General features: G+C 36.0%; 1 protein-coding gene across 5 annotated transcripts in view; it reads right to left on the bottom strand.

The window, feature by feature from the left end:
- Positions 1 to 20709, bottom strand: part of LOC108714430 (netrin-G1) — a 152970-nt gene that overhangs the window by 35476 nt on the left and 96785 nt on the right. For 4 of the 5 annotated variants that reach the window (XM_041590580.1, XM_018258648.2, XM_041590581.1 and 1 more), the window contains exons 4-7: positions 9855 to 10027; positions 6483 to 6503; positions 4524 to 4562; positions 4002 to 4067 (exon numbers count right to left, since the gene is read on the bottom strand). In XM_041590580.1, the coding sequence (XP_041446514.1) occupies positions 4002 to 4067; positions 4524 to 4562; positions 6483 to 6503; positions 9855 to 10027 (299 nt within the window). The remainder of the gene's footprint in view (positions 1 to 4001; positions 4068 to 4523; positions 4563 to 6482; positions 6504 to 9854; positions 10028 to 20709) is intronic. The other variant, XM_041590583.1, reaches the window with a different exon arrangement.

The raw sequence follows: 20709 nt of genomic DNA, 5'->3' as shown, positions 1-20709 counted from the left end.
TTCTAATCTAATTTAAATAATTGGAAGAGAACAAGGTGCTCCAGAATGAGATATAAAGTGACTCACCGAACAGTGAAAGTGATCCAGGTGCACCAGCCCCAGACCCCTAGCTTTAGGGAGCGGTACAACAACGAATATGGAAGCAGAGCTGACCGGCACTCAAAACAGAGCCCATGACTAAGTGCTTTGAGGGGTGCGAAACGCGTAGGGTAGATGAAGATGCTAATATACTTTTAACTTTTCTACTAATACATTTTTTTTAACTGAATTCCTTTGGTCCTGTGGATCCGTTTTGAGTGCCGGTCAGCTCTGCTTCCACATTCGTTACCTTCTCATCTGCTTTTGCCCCACCCCAAGGAACCATCCTTCTCAGTTTGGAAACATCTGGCCAATAGTATCCCTCTGGAAGTTGATAATGATACTACCAGCTACATAAACTGGATACTTTCTCCATTATCCATGAAGTTGCAATTTCTCTTGCTGATTTTACCGCAATTATATATCCTTAAACTGTTGTCATTTAATATCACCAGCAAATGTTGGTGTGTTATAAATCAGGGGGGCATACTTCAAAAGAGAATGCAAAAAATGTTTCCTCAAAGCCTTACAGCTTCATTGTTAATAAAACAACCAAAATGCCGCTCCTAGTACTTTAAGAGCGAATTTCCAGGGGAGGGGGGGCAGTAGCAACTGCTGCTGCCTCAGGCGGCGGAGGGGCCAGGATCGCCCCTGGTCCTATATGAGTCAGTGAGAGATGAGCTTATCCTATTGGAGGGGAAAACATTTACAAAATATCTAGTATGGATCCAAAAACTCCTGCTTTTGGGTTCAAATATCTACAGAACCATAAACGGCAATTTAGTTTATTCTGCAGTAATAAATATGTATCGCTACGGTTGCAGTAAACTGTAATTGTTGCCAGCGTGCTTCAATTTATAGTAACTGCAGCATCTGCAGATTTCCAAGGTTTGTTTCAATTTCAGGTTTTAAAGCTTGGTTGGTTCTATAATGGCCCTCTACTGCATTAAAATGCCCAGTTTGTTGATCACTCTTGTAGCTCTAATTGGAAATAACACTACAACTCCTTCTATTACCCAATCAAAGCAGCAGATGATAAGAGGACAAGCATTGTATGTAGATAATGGATTCCCTTGGACTTTAGAGTCTTGAATATCATAAAAGGTCTGGAGGGTTTTATAATTTTGTACTTTCCAATGGGAATATCTCCAGTGCTCATAGCCTGCTCTACCCTCTTCCATCTCTTAATCAGGTACAATCCTTATTTGAAAAAAAAACAACCTCTTTCTTGCTGTGAGTTCATCAACATGGACATTCTCCTCTAGGCATATTTCTATTAACAGTGACATGCTAATGGGAAAAGTTCCTCTTATAGACAATGATATATCATTTAAAACCACCCAGGGATTGTAAGCGTGAAAGGAAAAACATACCTATATGTTATGCAAATGAGAGAGCTTCTTTTAACTTTGTGATTTTACCTATTTATTGCCACCAGGCCCAGCACAGAGAACTTGTGAATGTATAAAATGAACCTTAATACACTACAAGTATCAAGGCAGACAGTGAATATCACAAAATAATGAGCGGATATAACACATCCAGCTGGCAATTCTAAAATGCCAAAATAACAAACTGTTTTAACTTCTTCTTCTTACCAAATTAGTTCCAAAATTACCAATATACCAGACAAAATGAGCACAATATACTATTGTTATTGTTGTAGAAAAATGTTTTTTTCACTAATCAACTTGCTGGAGGGGAAGTCATAAAAAATTACACTTTCTTCCTCCAAATTTCTGTTAGTCAAATTGTGATTATTCAAACCCTCCCTACTGCTTGGCTGGCAATATCTACACAACTACCTTCCCGGGCCATGGTTTGGAGGAAGGTCAACATTAGTGATGGGCGAATTTGTCCCTTTTCCCCGGAATGTGAATTTCCAGCGAAATTTGGAAAACGGCAAAAAATTCACGAAACTTGACAATTCCAACAATTTGACATGCATTAAAGTCAATGGGCATCTGAATCGTCGCCAGTGTCTGAACTTTTGCCGGTGTCAAAAAAACTGGCAGCAAAATGTGGAAATTCATGGAATCCACGCCTGGCGAATAAATTCACCCATCACTAGTCAACTATCTATAAAGACTTGAGACCAGCATATTTTATCTTCAATACTGCTTGACATATGGCAATTTGGGCCTCCTGGAAAACCTTTACCTTCCCTGGCCATGGTTTGGAGGAAGGTCAACATTAGTGATGGCCAAATTTGTCCTGTTTCGCTGGAAAAATGGTGAATTTCCAGCGAAATTTGGAAAATGGCAAAAAATTCACAAAACTTGACAATGCCGACTACCACCAATTTGACGCGCATTAAAGTCAATGGGCATCTGAATTCTCGCCAGTGTCTGAATTTTTGCCGGTGTCAAAAAAACTGGCAGCAAAATGTGGAAATTCTAGGAATTTGCGCCTGGCGAATAAATTCACCCATCAGTTGTCAACATCAATAAAGACTTGAGACCAGCATATTTTGTCTTCAATACTGCTTGACATATGGCAATTTGGGCCTCCTGGGAAACCTTACCTATTAACTACCATTATTATAGTCAGTCATGTAGACACTGCTACAACCACCTAAGTTTTTTTCAACTTGTACTTGTACTATTTTGCCACAGTCTGTACCACTGCAGACTCGTGAGCTTGCTTATTCTAAAAAGCAAGTATGCACATAAGTGAACAAACATGTTTAATTTACACTGTTTGTTAAAAAAATTCTCTGAAACTATGCAGCTTGGAGACTATCTCAACCTTTGTCAGTGTCCAACGGTCCATGGAAGCAGGGGAGCATAAAGGGTAGTTAGTGGTCAAGCCTGCATGCATATATAATCACAGTTCAGGGAAGAAGGGAGGGAAGCAGAGTTGTTGAATTAAAGATACAGATCTTAATCTTAAAGTGGCCATACACAGGCAAATTAAAGCTGCTTATATTGGTCCTTTAGACCGATTCGGCAACTTATCTGCCTATGTGTGGGGACTTCCGATGGGTTTCCCCGATCAATATCAGGCCAAAAATAGGCCTGATATAGTTGATCTGTTAGAACGCCGGGTTAAAAAGAAGCAGACATCCACAGTTGCGCCAGCCTTCAATTATATATCAGTGCAAGGGGGGAGGGGTGTCCGCCACATTTAAAGCAATTATCCTATATACAAAAGAGGACTTATCCCCCTATCCCGTTGCACTGTGGAAAATTAGACACAATGTATTACAGTAAAAAGCAATATTTATTAATAACCATGCTAGTGAAACAAATTACTAGATTACTAAATATGTTTTAATTTGTTTCACTAGCATGGTTATTAATAAATATTGCTTTTTACTGTAATACATTGTGTCTAATTTTCCACAGTGCAACGGGATAGGGGGATAAGTCCTCTTTTGTATATAGGATAGTTGATCTGTCCTACTACCCATCGGCACCCATTTCCAGATTTCCATCTGCCTTTAGTCGGCATATCGGGTTAAGATCCGATTGTTTGGCAACCTCGCCGAATGAGTGGATCTTATCTTGTATGACCACCTTTACTCTCCAAGTTATATTCCAGGTATATCTAACACCTGGAATACAATTAACAAATGGTTTCAAAGATTACTCAGTATGGGTTTACGCTTGTTCCATCTGTATCTGCCAAATATTTTTAAGTTCAAAAATGGTGAAAAAGTACAGTGGTCATGTGCCACGTAAGATTTTGAAGACTCTAGTTCTAGTGTTTTGCACCATTTCCATAAAGCACCCACAGCATTTCTTCTAATACTGATGGGAGGAAGCATTTTGGAAATCTACAAGAAGTCCTGAACCCCTCTGCAAAAATCCTTGTTACCATTACAGATTGAATGATTTCATTACAGAGTAATGATGTTACTAGTGAATGAGAACATGAATTATTGACCCTATGTTACCTCAGCCCAACCTTGGACATCCTACCTTGCTTTCTGTTTGCAACGTCTAGGAATGAAGAATTCGTCTTTATCCTATCAAAGTTTGGAGGAGCTGCGTGCATCAGGGAAAAATCAGGAATTGTTATTTGCCACTGTAAGCACAGAGTGCCCAACATTTCCCAATAAACATTCATCCCATTTAGATCAATTCATTTCATAATTCTGAGAAGTAAGTGCAGAAATATACAGAAACCAGTTAGTTCACATAATAAAGAATAACATAAGCAGAAATAAAAAAATGGTCACTCTCTTCAAAATTGATTCGAATTGATAATCAAAGCAAAGCAGACATGCAATATTGTGGTGTTTATACAAATACCTGCAAAAGTCACTTTGTACAAGAATAATACTGTGCATACATAGTACTTTTTATACTACTAAAAGTGTTAGAGTTGAAGTTCCTATTGAAGTGTAATGGCTGCATGAGACTGTTAATAAAGCACCATACTCAATTTTGGCTTCCAAAACATAACACATTTAAGATCAATTACAAGGTTTATAAAGATACCTGTTGTGATGGATTGCTTCTTCTTTTTGTCCTGTACAGCTGCAATAATAAGAGAGGCAATTGATTGTTTATAATCATCTTATTAGAAATTATAGGGGCTTCAGGATGGAGGAATTAAAAGGAGTACTAACTAACATTGAAGGTAAGTATCACCATTGATGTTGCTTATAGCATCCAATCAGATCATTCATTTTGTCTTCTAACTTGTAGACGATTATTCAAATCTAATTGCTGATTGGTTGTTATGGGCAACACTGCCAGTGATAATGGTCTCCAATGTTAGTAAAAAGGCTGCTAGAGGGCATTTTTAACAAGGAGTAAAATTTGAGCTCATCACACTTCCACAGATCAAAATGTTGGCAATCTCTATTAATCTCTATGGTTTTTAAAGGTGTATTTATCAAAGGGTGAACTCTTACTTTAAAGCTATGATAAACATGTTCCTAAAAATCCTACAGGAATTAATACAGAGCAGCAGAATTTTACTTTACTTTGGCAGATAAGCTCTAATTTCCCTCTTTGATGAATATGCTCCTAAATCTAGTAAAGCCTTCTCAGAATGAATCCAATATGGTGTGAATATGCAAGGGTTGCAAGCAGGTGTACCATGTTTTTACATTGTAAGTTAGAGTTGTCCAACTGTAAACCAGTTATCAAATAACATTTTAAATATTAAATATTAATATTATGCTATGTAAACAAATCTATGGAACCCTTGCCAAGTGTGGGGGTCAGAAAAAAAATTGGAAAAGCCACAGGCCATAGGTCTCCAGTTGGACAGCCCTGATCTTTAGGCAGAGAGAGAGAGAGAGAGAGAGAGAGAGAGAGAGAGAGAGAGAGAGAGAGAGAGAGAGAGAGAGAGAGAGAGAGAGAGAGAGAGAGAGAGAGAGAGAGAGAGAGAGAGAAAGAGAGAGAGAGAGAGAGAGAGAGAGAGCACATTTACAATTATTCATGCAGATACAATTACTTTGAGGGGCCGATTCATCAAGGGTCGAATATCGAGGGTTAATTAACCCTCGATATTCGACTAGGAACTAAAATCCTTCGACTTCGAATATCGAAGTCAAAAAAATTTAGCGCAGATAGTACGATCGAAGGATCATTCCTTCGATCGAACGATTAAATCCTTCAAATCGAACGATTTGAAGGATTTAAATCCAACGATCAAAGGAATATTCTTCGAGCGAAAAAACTTAGGAAAGCCTATGGGGACCTTCCCCATAGGCTAACATTGACTTCGGTAGCTTTTAGGTGCCGAACTAGGGGGTCGAAGTTTTTTTTAAAGAGACAGTACTTCGACTATCGAATGGTCGAGTAGTCGAACGATTTTTACTTCGAATCCTTTGATTCGAAGTCGTAGTCGAAGGTCGAAGTAGCCCATTCGAAATTCGAAGTTTTTTACCTTCGAATCCTTCACTCGAAGTTAGTGAATCGGCCCCTAAATATCATCTCATAATATGCAGCATGCTCTAATAATGGGTCTGGTTGGTCAAAACTAGTGAAGTCATGAACAGTCTGTACCAATCATCCACCAGATATAATATGTGATATGACCATCAGCTTGCTTTAATAGCATGTTTGTCTATGTCTCTATCTATCTATCTATCTATCTATCTATCTATCTATCTCTTGTATCATCTAATCTCTCTGTCTTTCTTAAATCCACCTATCCAGAATGCTTGGAACCTGCGGTTTTAAAGATAAGGGATCTTTACATAATTTGGTTCTCCATACCTTAAGTCTGCTACAAATAATTTCAGCATTATGTAACCCCAATAAACTGGTTTTGCCTCCAATAAGGATTAATAATATATTAGTTTGGATCAAGCACAAGGTACTGTTTTATTATTACAGAGAGTATTTCACTATTCTATGGGTGCTTTCTGTGAAAGCCTAATGGATGGTTGGAGAGGATTTGGACACTACATGACAAACATCAAGATTGTTCATTGTACTTACTGCTTGGGATGCTGGATACACCTGCATTTGGAAGAAAGAAAATGGTTGTTACTGTACAATTCCTCATTCATTCACTCTACTGTACAAAATGCTTTAAACCTTTACGTTAGATACCTGGTGAAGCAGAATGGTACTCTATGCTGTTACTGATTATATAGTACACTGTACTGACAACCTAAAGTCTTCAGCCAATGATAATGACATGATGTGTTTTTGACGCAAAATGCACAGTGCAACATTAGAGGGCTGATTTATCAACATTCTAATGTTCTAATTTGGGGTTTTACAACAAACCAAGTATTAAAAACTCAAATCAAATACAAAAATGTGAGATCATACAGATGTCAAAGGAAACAGTTTCTTTAATTCGAGTTTCTTTTAGTTTTTCAACTTTCTTTGAGCTTGTAAACTCACAAATTCAAGGTATCCGAGTTTTTTTCACAATTTTATTCGATTTCGTTTTAAAATTTGGATTTTTTTAAATAAATAAGGTAACATTTGTGTTTTTTAAAATGTGACCTTATGCAAAGTAGAAAAATGCTAAAATGACACAAATTCGAATTATAAAAATGCCTTTAGGATATGAAGGACAGGAAAGTATTTTTAACTATATATTAAGGATTATGGTAATCATTAGTGCAACTGAAACTGTTTTATGCTTTATGCTATCCCCATGACTGTGAAGAGGACCTTGGTATGTTTTATCCAGAATTGAAGTTTTGGGGAGGAATCCTATGATTCCATGATGCTGGCCATTGCAGGGTAAAAGGGCCCACATAAACATAAACATATTAGTTAGCAAGATTTGAAGGACAGATCCAGGGAGCCAACATTAAAATTGAATCAAAACAATGTATATTTGAAACATGTTCTTTTACAATAAGAATATATATCCTTAAAGGGGTTGTTAATCCCAAAAATACTAGTTTGCCTAATAAATAAATGTTATGTCAATTTAATTGCTATTTAAAAGCAGCATCTGTCCTCTACTTTTTTCCTCTTCACCACTGGTTTTAACTATTGAGGAGAAGCCAGGAGACTAACAGACCTGTGAAAAATCATCCAAAGCATTGTGGGAAATTAATTGTAGGCTGGAATAGCAATAACATAACAAGTCAATTTGAAACCAATATCATTTTTTAAATGAATGTTTATTAGAATCACGTTTTATTCCTATTAGTCAAATTTGTTTTGTGGTTTACATCCCCTTTAAACTGCGTATACATTTTTCTAGGCAAGAATGTTAGAAATATTTCTTATGGGTAATGGGTTATGAGCAGGTTGGTTCAGCTGCTACACTTATTTCCTATTTCTATTAAATTAACTTCACATAACCATCAGTTTTTCTCATCCCCCTGTCAGTTGCCCTAGGATTAGGCTCTATGTTAAAAAATTAATCGAGCAGAATGATAGTAGAAGACATTAAACCACTCATTGATCACACACCTCATTGATTTCTGAGATTTCGCTCCAAAAAAAAAATCACACTGTGTTAACCCTTATGGCAGGACTGGGTTCAACTAAATCACTTACAGCTGTGTAGAAGGGATAGAAACAGGTGCATGGCTGATGGAAAGCCTGGGGCTGCTTATATCTAACTGGAATTCAGTTTTGCAGTTCCCATTGGTTCATAGATATACAGATGCACCTATAGCCAGATTAATTCTCTCAAGTTAATGTATATTATCTATCTATCTTTCTATCTACAGTATCTATCGTATCAATCTAATCTATCTATCTATCTATCTATCATATCTATCATATCAATCTATCTATCATATCTATCTAGCTATCTATCTATCCATCCATCTATCTATCTATCTATCTATCTATCTATCTATCTATCTATCCATCCATCTATCTATCTATCTATCTATCTATCTATCTATCTATCTATCTATCTATCTATTATCATCATATCTATCTATCTATCTATCTATCTATCTATCTATCTATCTATCATCTATCTATCTATCTATCTATCTATCTATCTATCTATCTATCTATATATCTATATATCTATCTATCATATCTGTCTGTCTATCTATCTATCTATCTATCTATCTATCTATCTATCTATCTATCTATCTATCTATCTATCTATCTATCTATCTATCTATCTATCTATCTATCTATCTATCTATCTATCTATCTATCCATCTATCATATCTGTCTGTCTATCTATCAATCTATCTATCTATCTATCTATCTATCTATCTATCTATCTATCTATCTATCTATCTATCATCTATCTATCTATCTATCTATCTATCTATCTATCTATCTATCGTATCTATTGTATCAATCTAATCTATCATCTATCTATGTACAGTATCTATCTATCTATCATCTATCTATCTATCTATCTATCTATCTATCTATCTATCTATCTATTATCTATCTATCTATCTATTATCTATCTATCTATCTATCTATCTATCTATCTATCTATCTATCTATCTATCTATCTATCTATCTATCTATCTATCTATCTATCTTATCTATCTATCTATCTATCTATCTATCTATCATCTATCTATCTATCTATCTATCTATCTATCTATCTATCTATCTATCTATCTATCATCTATCTATCTATCTATCTATCTATCTATTATCTATCTATCTATCTATCTATCTATCTATCTATCTATCTATCTATCTATCTATCTATTATCTATCTATCTATCTATCTATCTATCTATCTATCTATCTATCTATCTATCTATCTATCTATCTATCTATCTATCTATCTCTTTTTATATGCTCATCATCACATTTCTTATTTTTCCTTAGTGTGTGGTTTTGTCCTGAATAACAAAACCAATGTGACCAAATTACAGTTCCACTTAGTAAAATGCTTTACAGCAGCCCCGAGGCCTCTAGGATGGACATGTCATATTCCATATTCTTCAACATATGCCCCACGATGGTACTACTGCCAGTATGGATACACGTTGAATTCACACTTTACTGATTTCTTACTGAAACTTTTATAAAATATTGTCATTGTGTTATAGTTAACCCTTCACTTGCCAAATACTGTGAATCTGTGTAAATTTGGTATGGTTGGTTTATTAATGATCAATCTCTCATAATCCTGATTCCCCAATGTGCATTGCATGTGGGGAGAAATGATTCAGACCACTATTTTTGTGGACGGAAAATAAATTGTTATATCTTAAATCATTGTTAGGTCTTTAATGAACTGTACACATCACTTCTGCTAGTAGAGAGTTAATGATAGTTGATAAATTGGTCCCTTTGTTTCTGGATTATATGTTAATCAATAGGAGCTGAGTGTTGTTAGAGGTACAGGGAAAACATGGCATGAACTATATTCTTTCCACAACTTCCATGGTGAATACTCACAGATATTTGCAGTTCCTTTGGGGATGGTAAGATAGGAACCAGGACTCCATGCTTGCCCCTGGTAATTTTTCTTACACTTGTCGCAGTCTTGGCCAGTAGTGTTGTGCTCACAGTCGCAGGCCAGCCGGTTGTTGGTATATGTACAGCTATTAGCATGAAGGTTACACTTGCACCTAATGGAGACAAAGAAAAGGCATGCTTTTATCCATGGTTTCCACTTACAGCACATTAGGCCTCTTCTAAGGAGTTTCCAGTGTAACAACTGAAAGTGTTTTTTTACATTGTATTCAAGCAGTGGATTATGTTGTAGAATATAGGCTTTAGTAGGCAATGTTCATGTATCTATTGTATAGCATTATTTTAATTTATGCAATGATTTACTTTTCTGATCCCAATTTTCCGCTTTGCTGGCATGCAAAACACTATTATGTATTCACCCTCTCAAAAAGGCTCCATCTTTTGTGTGGGGCTTTTGAATTGCTCAACATCTACTCACTGTATCATTGCTATGATCAAATTTAAAAGATCAAGATGGAATGTCTCTTTGATTTCCAAATAAAAGTTACAATAGAAAACAGCACAGGCCTGATGATTTTCTCCTCAGTAGTGGTTCTTGCTTAAACCAATAATCCTTAACCTATGGGCCAGGACCCATAACTGGATTCTCTTGCTTATTTTGTGTTTAGTGTGGGCCTTCACAATCCCATTGCATACTGTAAAATTTCCAGCTACAATGAATTTTTAAATTAAATTAAGGCGCATAAGAACAATGACTCTGGTGCTGTAATGTTTACACCAGAGACAACTCAAAAAATAGCTTTATATATTCTTATGCTTTAGGTATCTTAATAAGGTAATGCTAATCCTTTTGTTTACTTATCTTATCAGTTATAGTCCTTCACAATATTGTAGCAAAGAGATAAAGAGTGATTGGAACACATGAATGATATTGAAATGCTGAACTACAACACTAAATACATGCATGAAGGCACCTGTTTCAGAGTGGATCTTTGACTCTGGCACCATATATTAATTACAGTATTCAGATTTTTCTGTATATCATTTATTCAAATATATGATCTATATAAATACAGAATGCACAGTTGCACAGACATGCTTATGATTAAAACACTATATATAGCATACACTGTTCAAGACACATATTAGGTATAACTATGTACCGTATGTAATTGCACACAAGGTGAATTTCATTTACAGCAATTTGCTTAGGGCTATTATTGTTTTGCTGCCTAAGAAATAAACCCACTTGAACAGAGAGAGCCCTGAAAGAAGCAGTGTTATAACTACTCAACAGAGAGGAGAGGTCGTCTGCACCTGGCTCCTTCAAGGCGGGTGATTGCTGACATACTTTACATATACAATGCTGGCTCTGCAGCCCTTACAACAATATATTGACACTTAAATCAATTGTGGAGTGTCCTGGATTCCGGATGTTTTAACTTTCTGTTTCCTGGAAACTTGGAGCTTCCACTATGATTAATTGATTAGCAATCACTTGGACATATGGAAAATGTTTTTTTATATGCATAAAATTATTATGTGACTGTATGTATACATATACCACAGTAATGGAGGGAACATGCAATAAAATACACTGCCTAGGTAATGGGTGGTAGGTGGTAGTCAGCAAGCACATCCACATCAATGACTCACAGGACTTGATTAAAAAATGAAAAAAATCTTTTATTGTGCAAAATCAATTTTACGTTCACATATTCAGACCTTTATCTGACCTTTAGCTTGATAAAGGTCTGAACGTGTGACGAAAATGTGGATTTTGCAGAATTAAATTTTTTTTTCCTTTTTCAAAGTTATATTAACATTTAGTACAATACGTTATAGAACAACCAATTCTAAGCCAATTTTCAATTGGTCTTCATTATTTATTATTTATATATTTTTTAATTATTTGCTATTTTCTTCTGACTCTCAGCTTTCAAATGGGACCCCATCTAAAAACAAATGCTCTGTAATCATCTTTCTATTCATGCCTCTCCTATTCATATTCCAGTCTCTTATTAAAATGAATGCATGGTTGGATTCTTTGGATTCTTTGGACCCTAGCAACCAAATTACTGAAAGTGTATATATATATATATATATATATATATATATATATATATATATATATATATATATATATATATATATATACAGTAAATTTAGCAAAATGTGAAATTAGAGCTCTAGAAATCCCATAGGAATAAATAGAAAGTGGGTGAATTTTTCTATGGTAAACTCTAATCTCACATTTTCATAAATCTGTACCCCAATGCATTGGAATGGCTTCAGAATCATGTAATCTCTTTGAACTCAATCAAATAATTTTTTTAAAGGAAATCCAGTGTAAAAATTGGATCAGCCTTCTTGTATGAAAATTATTTAGTACATCGGATAATTATCAGTCACATTAACACATACTCTACACATTACCTCTAGGCCTTCCACACATACACAGAAAATGTCATCTGATTAGATGAAGTTTAGTTTTTTCCAGTAATACTAGCTATGTTGAGGGAGCTATTTCTAGGTAGACTCTGCATTGTTTGCTGCCGTTGGCTATAAACTTGTTTCATAATCAAGAGCAAATATCAGCTTCATAGTTAGCTCTTAAGGCATTTGCAGTTCTAGCTGATTCTCCCTTAAGGTCTTTTAACTTACTGATATCCCACAGAACAAAAAAATTAGGGCAATATTACTATTTTAATAAGGATACATAAGAGTTTTAACAGATCATCATCTCGCCAAGAACATTATACATTTCACAAACAAGCACAAATAGGTATAAAATACAGATAAATCCAACCTTGTGCCATGTGTACTAGCCAACCTTTAAAACAAGCAATTAAATAATAATTGAGCAAAATATTCTTACTAAACATTGAAATGTACTATTTTGGCCCAGTGGGATCTATTGGGGAAAGGGGTATTTCTTGTGCTTCAGTTATTCTAAGCTTTAATTATTTACAGTATTTTTTTAAAAAGAAAAAAAACATTTCCCCACTCATCCAAGCTACTTCTTACAAATGAAGAAGCCAATAGGATGAGTGGTGAAACATTTTCAAGAAAACTCAGTTGCTTTAGACTTAATTCTACTACATGCTGGGGCTGATTCACTATGGGTCGAATATCGAGGGTTAATTAACCCTCGATATTCGACTAGGAATTGAAATCCTTCGACTTCGAATATCGAACGATCGAAGGATAATTCCTTCGATCGAATGATAAAATCCTTCGAAACGAACGATTCGAAGGATTTTAATCCAACGATCGAAGGAATATCCTTTGATCGAAAAAAGTTAGGCAAGCCTATGGGGACCTTCCCCATAGGCTAACATTGACTTCGGTAGCTTTTATCTGCCGAACTAGGGGGTCGAAGTTTTTTTTAAAGAGACAGTATTTCGACTATCGAATGGTCGAATAGTCGACCGATTTTTACTACGAATCCTTTGATTCGAAGTCGAAGTAGCCCATTCGATGGTCGAAGTAGCCCAAAAAAACCTTCGAAATTCGAAGTTTTTTTTACTTAGAATCCTTCACTCGAATTTAGTGAATCGGCCCGCTGTATATCATGACCTGGATGAATGAACATTTTTATAGACACAAACATGTTTAATGACATTTTCTTTGGCACTTGAATAATTGTATGAACTTGTTTACAAAATAAAATATATTCAAAATAAAATGAGTTGCTTATTACTCAGTCATAAGTGACTCAATAGGGAAGTGTTGTCTCAGTTTATGGGTTGATGCTGGAGAACAGGAGTGGGAAAAGCTGGTTCAGGGTATATATGTGTTACTTATACTACAGTATATCCTTATTCATATCCTTATTGTTTGGGATAGGAATTAAGTAATACCTTTATTTTATTGTTGAAAGCATTTGCACTTTCTGCACAAGTGATGTGTCTTCTCTTCACAGTAGGAGTGGGAGAGCAAAAAAAGTAAGTACATGGGGTTTGGGATGAGGAAAGCAGCCTCAGATCAGCCTGGGGGCAGAATTGCCCCTGGTGGTTACACTCAGTGGCAAAATTAGATTTGTCACATGTCCCTTTTAGCAATAAAACTTTATTTTTCTAGCTTCGAATTCTCTTCCTTTTATTTTGTCCAATTGTTCTACTTTTCCATTTATGGAGTATATTTATGAAAGAGTGAAGTTAGAGATTGCCACAGTCCTCAAGAGTAAAATTCCGCCACTCTCCGTTCATTTCTATGGGAAGGCGTATTTATCAAATAATGAATTTTCACTTTTGCCCATTGATAAATACTCTTTTAAAAATCCCATAGAAATGAATGGAGAGAGGCGGTATTTCACTCTAGCGGACTTCACTCTTTGATAAATATACCCCTATGTCCTTATGGGATGGCTTGTCCAGTCTACCACACTTTTCAGTAAAATTATTAGACAACTCTCTACAGTTTAAATAACAAAAAATGCCTTGCAGAAAGTTGAATTCCAGGGGATATCTTGCGCCTGCCTCCCTAGCAGAAGGAGAGATGTTTATATTACAATCTTCTTCACTGCATGATTGTTTTAGAACAGAAGGAGATGAAATTAAATAGCAAAATAAACAAAAGAAATCCAGCAAGGCATTCAAACCTCTTTCTGGTTGGTAGGGGTCAGTAACCCTATTATCTGCATAGCAGTCAGGCAAGTGAAGATGGATTGCAGAAAGGTGCAGTAAGTAATTCAAGCACATCAGAGTACAAAATTACAACTACTGCATTGTTCAGAACTATAAGGGCTCAATTGGCTTGATACAATTATTTCGCTCTAACTGAATAATGGTAAAAGTGACTACTGGAAAGGGTCAGTGAATGTCTACCCTATATCTGTTCATTCCAGAACGCTATTGTAGTTAAACAATACAAATTAGCTTAATCAACACCTACTAAACATTTTAGCAACTCTTACAGAATTTACAGTTTTAGTTTCTCTCCCTTTTTTAATGACAATTACTAGTATCCTCAGCAAGTACCAAATAGGAAAACAATTATGTATATCCATATATTATTATGGGATGGATTTATGCTATAGTAAAACTGGAATGGGAGAACTGGAATCCCAACAAAAACTTGCATTAGTTCTTTGGGTGATATGTAGGCCTTCCTTGGATATTTAAAATAGTTTGTTATATAAAGCAACACTGGCCATACTTCACATGTTTTTAATATTCTAAGAAAGGAGAGGATTGCTCATGGCAACATAAAACAATTGTTCAGCTCAGATGGTCCAGGTATGCATGTGTTTTTATATTTTACAAGGTTTGCAGCAATGCTTTGATGAATAGTTCTCTGATGCTATGAAATGGTGCAATCTCATTGGTCAGCTGGACAAACCTGTGATTATGGGGGAAATGGATAGCAGACTGAAGCTTAGCGCTTTTGAAAACCCCTAGGGACATGTTTTGTCCTTTGCCACAATGCAATGAATAGTTCTAGATACAATAGAATGGTGCAAAGCAATTGGTCAAATGGCCAGTCAGTAAATGGATGGAAGACTGAAGACTAGTTCACTGATATTATGGAGTGGTTCACTGCTATTGTTTAGATGGCCAAGCCTGTTTTGGGGTTAGCCAATGGCAGATTAGAGCCCAGCACCATTGAAAACTCCTAGGTACATGTTTTTTGCATTGGCTGTGACCTATGGAATGCTGGAATTTGACTGGTTATATCAACCTCCTCTCAAATTACAAAGAAAAGTGTTGCTGTATCCAAATGAGTAATATGTGGCAGGGGCATAACTACGGAGGAAGCAGACCCTTTGGTTGCAGAGGGGCCCAGGAATGTAGAGGGCCTAGTGAGGCCATAATTGATGAGTTTAATATATCTTAGTTAACTTACCAGTTTGCTATGGGGCCAAGTAACATCTGTGGGCAGATTTAAGAAGGGTCGAATATCGAGGGTTAATTAACCCTCGATATTCGACCAGGAACTAAAATCAATCGACTTCGAATATCGAAGTCGAACGATTTAGCGCAAATCCTGCGATCGAACGATCGAAGGATTTTAATACAACGATCGAAGGAATATCCTTCGATCAAAAAATCACAGGCAAGCCTCTGATTTGGGGGCAGATTCACTAAGGGTCGAATTTCGAAGTTAAAAATACTTCGAAATTCGACCCTCGAATTGAAATCCTTCGACTTCGAATATCGAAGTCGAAGGATTTAGCGCTAATCCTGCAATCGATCGATCGAAGGATTTTTCGTTCGATCGAACGATTAAATCCTTCGAATCGAACGATTCGAACGATTTTAATCCAACGATCGAAGGAAAATCCTTTGATCAAAAAAAGGTTAGCAAGCCTATGGGGACCTTCCCCATAGGCTAACATTGACTTCGGTAGGTTTTATCTGCCGAAGTAGGGGGTCGAAGTTTTTTTTAAAGGGAAAGTACTTCGACTATCGAATGGTCGAATAGTCGAACGATTTTTACTTCGAATCGTTCGATTTAGTTCGAATTCGAACGAATTTAACCAATTCAATGGTCGAAGTACCCAAAAAATACTTCGAAATTCAAATTTTTTTCATTCGAATCCTTCATTCGAAGTTAGTGAATCTGCCCCTAATTGTACGAAGTTTTTCTTAAAGAGACAGTACTTCGACTATCGAATGGTTGAATAGTCGAACGATTTTTAGTTCGAATCGTTCGATTCGAAGTCGAAGTAGTAGTCGAAGGTCGAAGTAGCCCATTCGATGGTCGAAGTAGCCCAAAAAACACTTCGAAATTCGAAGTTTTTTTAATTCGAATCCTTCACTCGAGCTTTGTAAATCTGCCCCCTAATGTTGCCACTGATTACAAGGTAACATGAAATAACACTGCAGATAGGAACACACAGGACTATTTCACCTTGGGGCCCAATGATTTCTGTACAAAGAGTAGTTGTTGACCTGAGGATGACCTGTGGGACATTTTGTTGCATTCAGACATACAGTACCATGTCAGAACACATAAAAAGCCAATTAACTTTCATCTTTATATAAAATAAATATCCATATATATAGAAAATAAAAAATACATGTTTAGTGGTCCCCAGAACTGCTTATAAACTGTAAGACACCCCCTTCCTAATTCCTAAACCCATCTTCTATAACATATTCTGTATGTGTTCAGTCTTCACACCAAATGGAAAGTAGGTCAGAGGAGCCAGGAAAGGAAGAAAATAAACAAACACCTTATTAAGAATTAGCTGCTCCCAGTTTCTTCCTGTTGGATTCGAAAGTTTCTCAGAGAATCTATTTTCAGCAATTCTCCATACTGCCTACGGGAGTCTAATTCAATTTAGTTTCTGTTTATGGTGGGGGAAAAAAAGGAACATTTACGAAGCTAAAATGCAAGAAAAGAAATCTTCGAGATGATCCAATAAACTATTTCAACACATTGTTTATATACAAATAATAATGATACCTTTCTATTCCCACTGATATGCCCCGATAATTAAATGTATCATTGCCAGTTGGCTTTTCAATGCACTGATAATAAAGCATTTCTGATAGCAATCGGGTTAAAGTACCATGCCACTTTATTTGGCTCCGAGCAAAAGCATGTGAGGAAGTACAAAGGCCAAACAGAGGCCACCAAATTAAATTAACAGAGTATAAGGCCATGTTTCCAGAGACTTGCTCCTGGCACAGAAATGCCTATCTATGCTACAGCTTAAAGCACTAAGCCATGAAAAGTCTTTTCTTCTGGGCTACAGTTTGTACAGGCCCTTCTGTACCATGGAACAGATCTGGAAACATGACAGGTATTAAAGCAGCCACCCCTCATTCTGATTGTCCATTTTCCTTGTATGCTGCCATATAACCTATGATCTTTCAGACTTATTAGTCTTTGATGGATACCAAGCATTCTGCTAATTGCCTCATATCACATTGTCCTTTTATAGAAGTCCTGTTCTTTGACATTTGAGCTGTCATTTTTCTATCTCTCTGCAGACCCTTTCCTTTCTTAAACTCATCTCTGTCCTCTGATTTTCTTTCCACCTGACCCTATCGTCTCTTTGCTGCCGCTCGCTATTCCTGCCGTTTAAACTACAAACACAATATGGCCCAGATTAATCAGAGTAATTTTAGCTTCTGTGAACTAATATCACTTTGTGCTATGTTATTCTAAGGGACTGATTCATCAAAGTGTCTAAAACAAATCTTTGTTTGATGAATCATCCCCATAGAATAAAATAACATGGAGTGATATTATCTAATGTTAGATAAAATTACACCTTTTGATAAATCTAGGCCACCGGCTTGCTCTGATGTAAACGGATTTTATGTAATCCTTTTTTCTTCCTTTGCCTATTCTTTTTTTTCCCACAAATCCATATCATGCTATGAAAAAAAAAAGAGTGTTGAGAGGAAAAGAGAAGGAGAAGCTGAATATGATAATTGGGCTTGAGCTGATATGTAAAGAATAGAAGGTCGACTTATGCAAAAATGAAAAAATAAAGCTAAAAATATAATAGTGAAATAATGAGAGGGTTACAGTACCTGTAAAAAAAAAATAATAAAAAAATAAAATATATATATATATATACACTATTTTATATCTTTATATAGATAGCTATATATGTTTAGTGAGTTTGTTTGACGTAGTAGTGTTACTACGGTATTTTGGAGTAATACATTGTAACTTTAATGGAAGGCTAAAATATAGCAAGCGCATTATTGATCAGCAGGGTAGGTGAGTTAAAGGATATAAGGGATCAGAATTAGATGGAGACTGTCTGAAGATGAAGAGCTTCAGAAGAATGAGCTGTGATAATTGCTAAACGATAAGACAAGGGACATAGGTACAGTTTCTTTGGAACTCATTAGGAGTGAGTCTCATCTTTTTTGGGAATATTAATAAATGCTGATGCAGGCTTTAGCCCTTGGATAGATCATCAACTATCCTCTCCATAAATCTGCCCTAATTCCATCCTTATTCCCTTTTACTGCAACTAGACATTCGCTATGGCTTCCTTATTATATTATGGTATGCTTTGTAGTTTTCATAATGTAGCATTGCTCACCCATAGACCAAGAAACGTATATCTTGCTCACCTGCAAAGCCTTTGTTCCTTGGTGTTCTACCACCCGCATTATTTTAATGCAAAGTTAATACTCCAAGTTTCTAAGATGGTTATGAGAATTAAAAGGTCACATATATTTTAAAACTAATAAAAAAGATGTTGTTTTAGGGAACGTGTGGTGCCCAGTACATCTTTTATAGAGCACAGTAGAGAAATAAAATATTTAATGCTTAAGCAGCAGTACCATATGTACTATGACTACAGGATATATGAGTCTCCCCGCAGCATATACTGTACTACAATGAGAGATCCAAAGCTGATGATATCCAAATTCTGTAAAGGCTGAAGATTTTTAAATAAGGTATACTTCATCTAAGCATTAAAGGTGTTTATCTATGAAAAAGGGTAATGTTCCCTCAGGGTTCAAGGTTTGAGTTTCACATATACCGAAAAACCATCAGCCTTTGCTTCTCAAGTGATTCCCTGTAGAGTGTAAGCTCAAACATAAAATGAGTTTGTTTTCGTCTTAGTGAATCCTAAATGCGTCCTCATTCCTGGAGAACCTGCAACCAATTATGTAAGCCAAGCAGTTGCTATTTCTAGTTAGATCCCCCCACCCCGTAGACCTCTGTCCCTGCTTATATGAAATACTAGCCCTAAAATGGATTGCTGATTTATGTTAAATGGTCCACAGTTAGGCCCAATTAATGCAAAGCAGAAATATTATTGGAGTAAAATTATACTGCACTTTGCATATTTTACATATATAACAGAGCTTGCTCTACTTATACTGATACATCAATCCATTTGAGAGCTAGTTCTTCTGCCTAATGGACTTGGCTGTACTTATTGGGTTGTTGTGGATGGTGAGCTAATGGAATCGGTATACTAATGGAAATTTTGTTTCTCTCACATTATTCATTTGATACTAATCTCTGGGCTGTTTACTCATGGTACATTAAATCCCTTAGCTACCTAGGGAATAAATGGTTATATTTTGTATCAGAATGGGGGAGTTTTAATACTGTTAATCCACTGACTGCTCGTGTGGTTTGAATTAAACATACATGAGTAACAACTGTCCCTAATATTACCACTGCATAGTCACTGACCCTCAAATTATGGATTCTGCACCTTGACTCTAATGGCCTTTGATAAATAATTCCATGAAGGGGAATTAACTACTGCCTTCCTTTGCCGGTTTGCATTATTATTACCTTCCCTCTTCTGATTAATTGTACAAAAATTATTAAAATGAATGTTTTTTTTCTGTAAGTAAAACTGTATCCTTCTGTTATTTTCTTAACGGAATGGGGAGGTGCAGCTAATGATTTCTATTTGGAACTTATTTCTGACAATTAACCCACTGCTAATTATTAAGCCTGTAGGTCAATGTCTAAGCACAGTCTCTCCTGAGTCATAAGAAAATGCATGTTTGTAGTAAACCTGCCACTAAAAATGGTGTTGTTAGACCCTTTTTGTTTACTGACCCTGTACTGCTATTTTATTATAGCAAATGTGTGTTGAGTGTTGAGTGTCTATAATAATATCTACGAAATCTAACTTTATTAGCATTACTGCTTTCTTATCATCATCACAAACCTCAAGGACAGAAGATATAGTCAAGATGATTGAAGATCTGTGCAAAACAACTTCTAAGCAGACTACAGGCATAGTACTTCATGGGGATTTGCCAGTGACCTGTCTGGTTTCTAAATGAACTGCAACAACTCAGTGATCCTCAGTGATCCTCAGTAAACGTGGGGATCATTCTCCACTGTACATTGACGGATCTCCGGTGGAAATTGTCAAGAGCACCAA

This window comes from Xenopus laevis, chromosome 4L (genome assembly GCF_017654675.1).
Source record: "Xenopus laevis strain J_2021 chromosome 4L, Xenopus_laevis_v10.1, whole genome shotgun sequence".
In the NCBI taxonomy this organism is placed as follows: Eukaryota; Metazoa; Chordata; class Amphibia; order Anura; family Pipidae; genus Xenopus; species Xenopus laevis.
The sequence above is the reverse complement of the archived record's forward strand: the minus strand, read 5'-3'. Positions and strand labels throughout refer to the sequence as shown.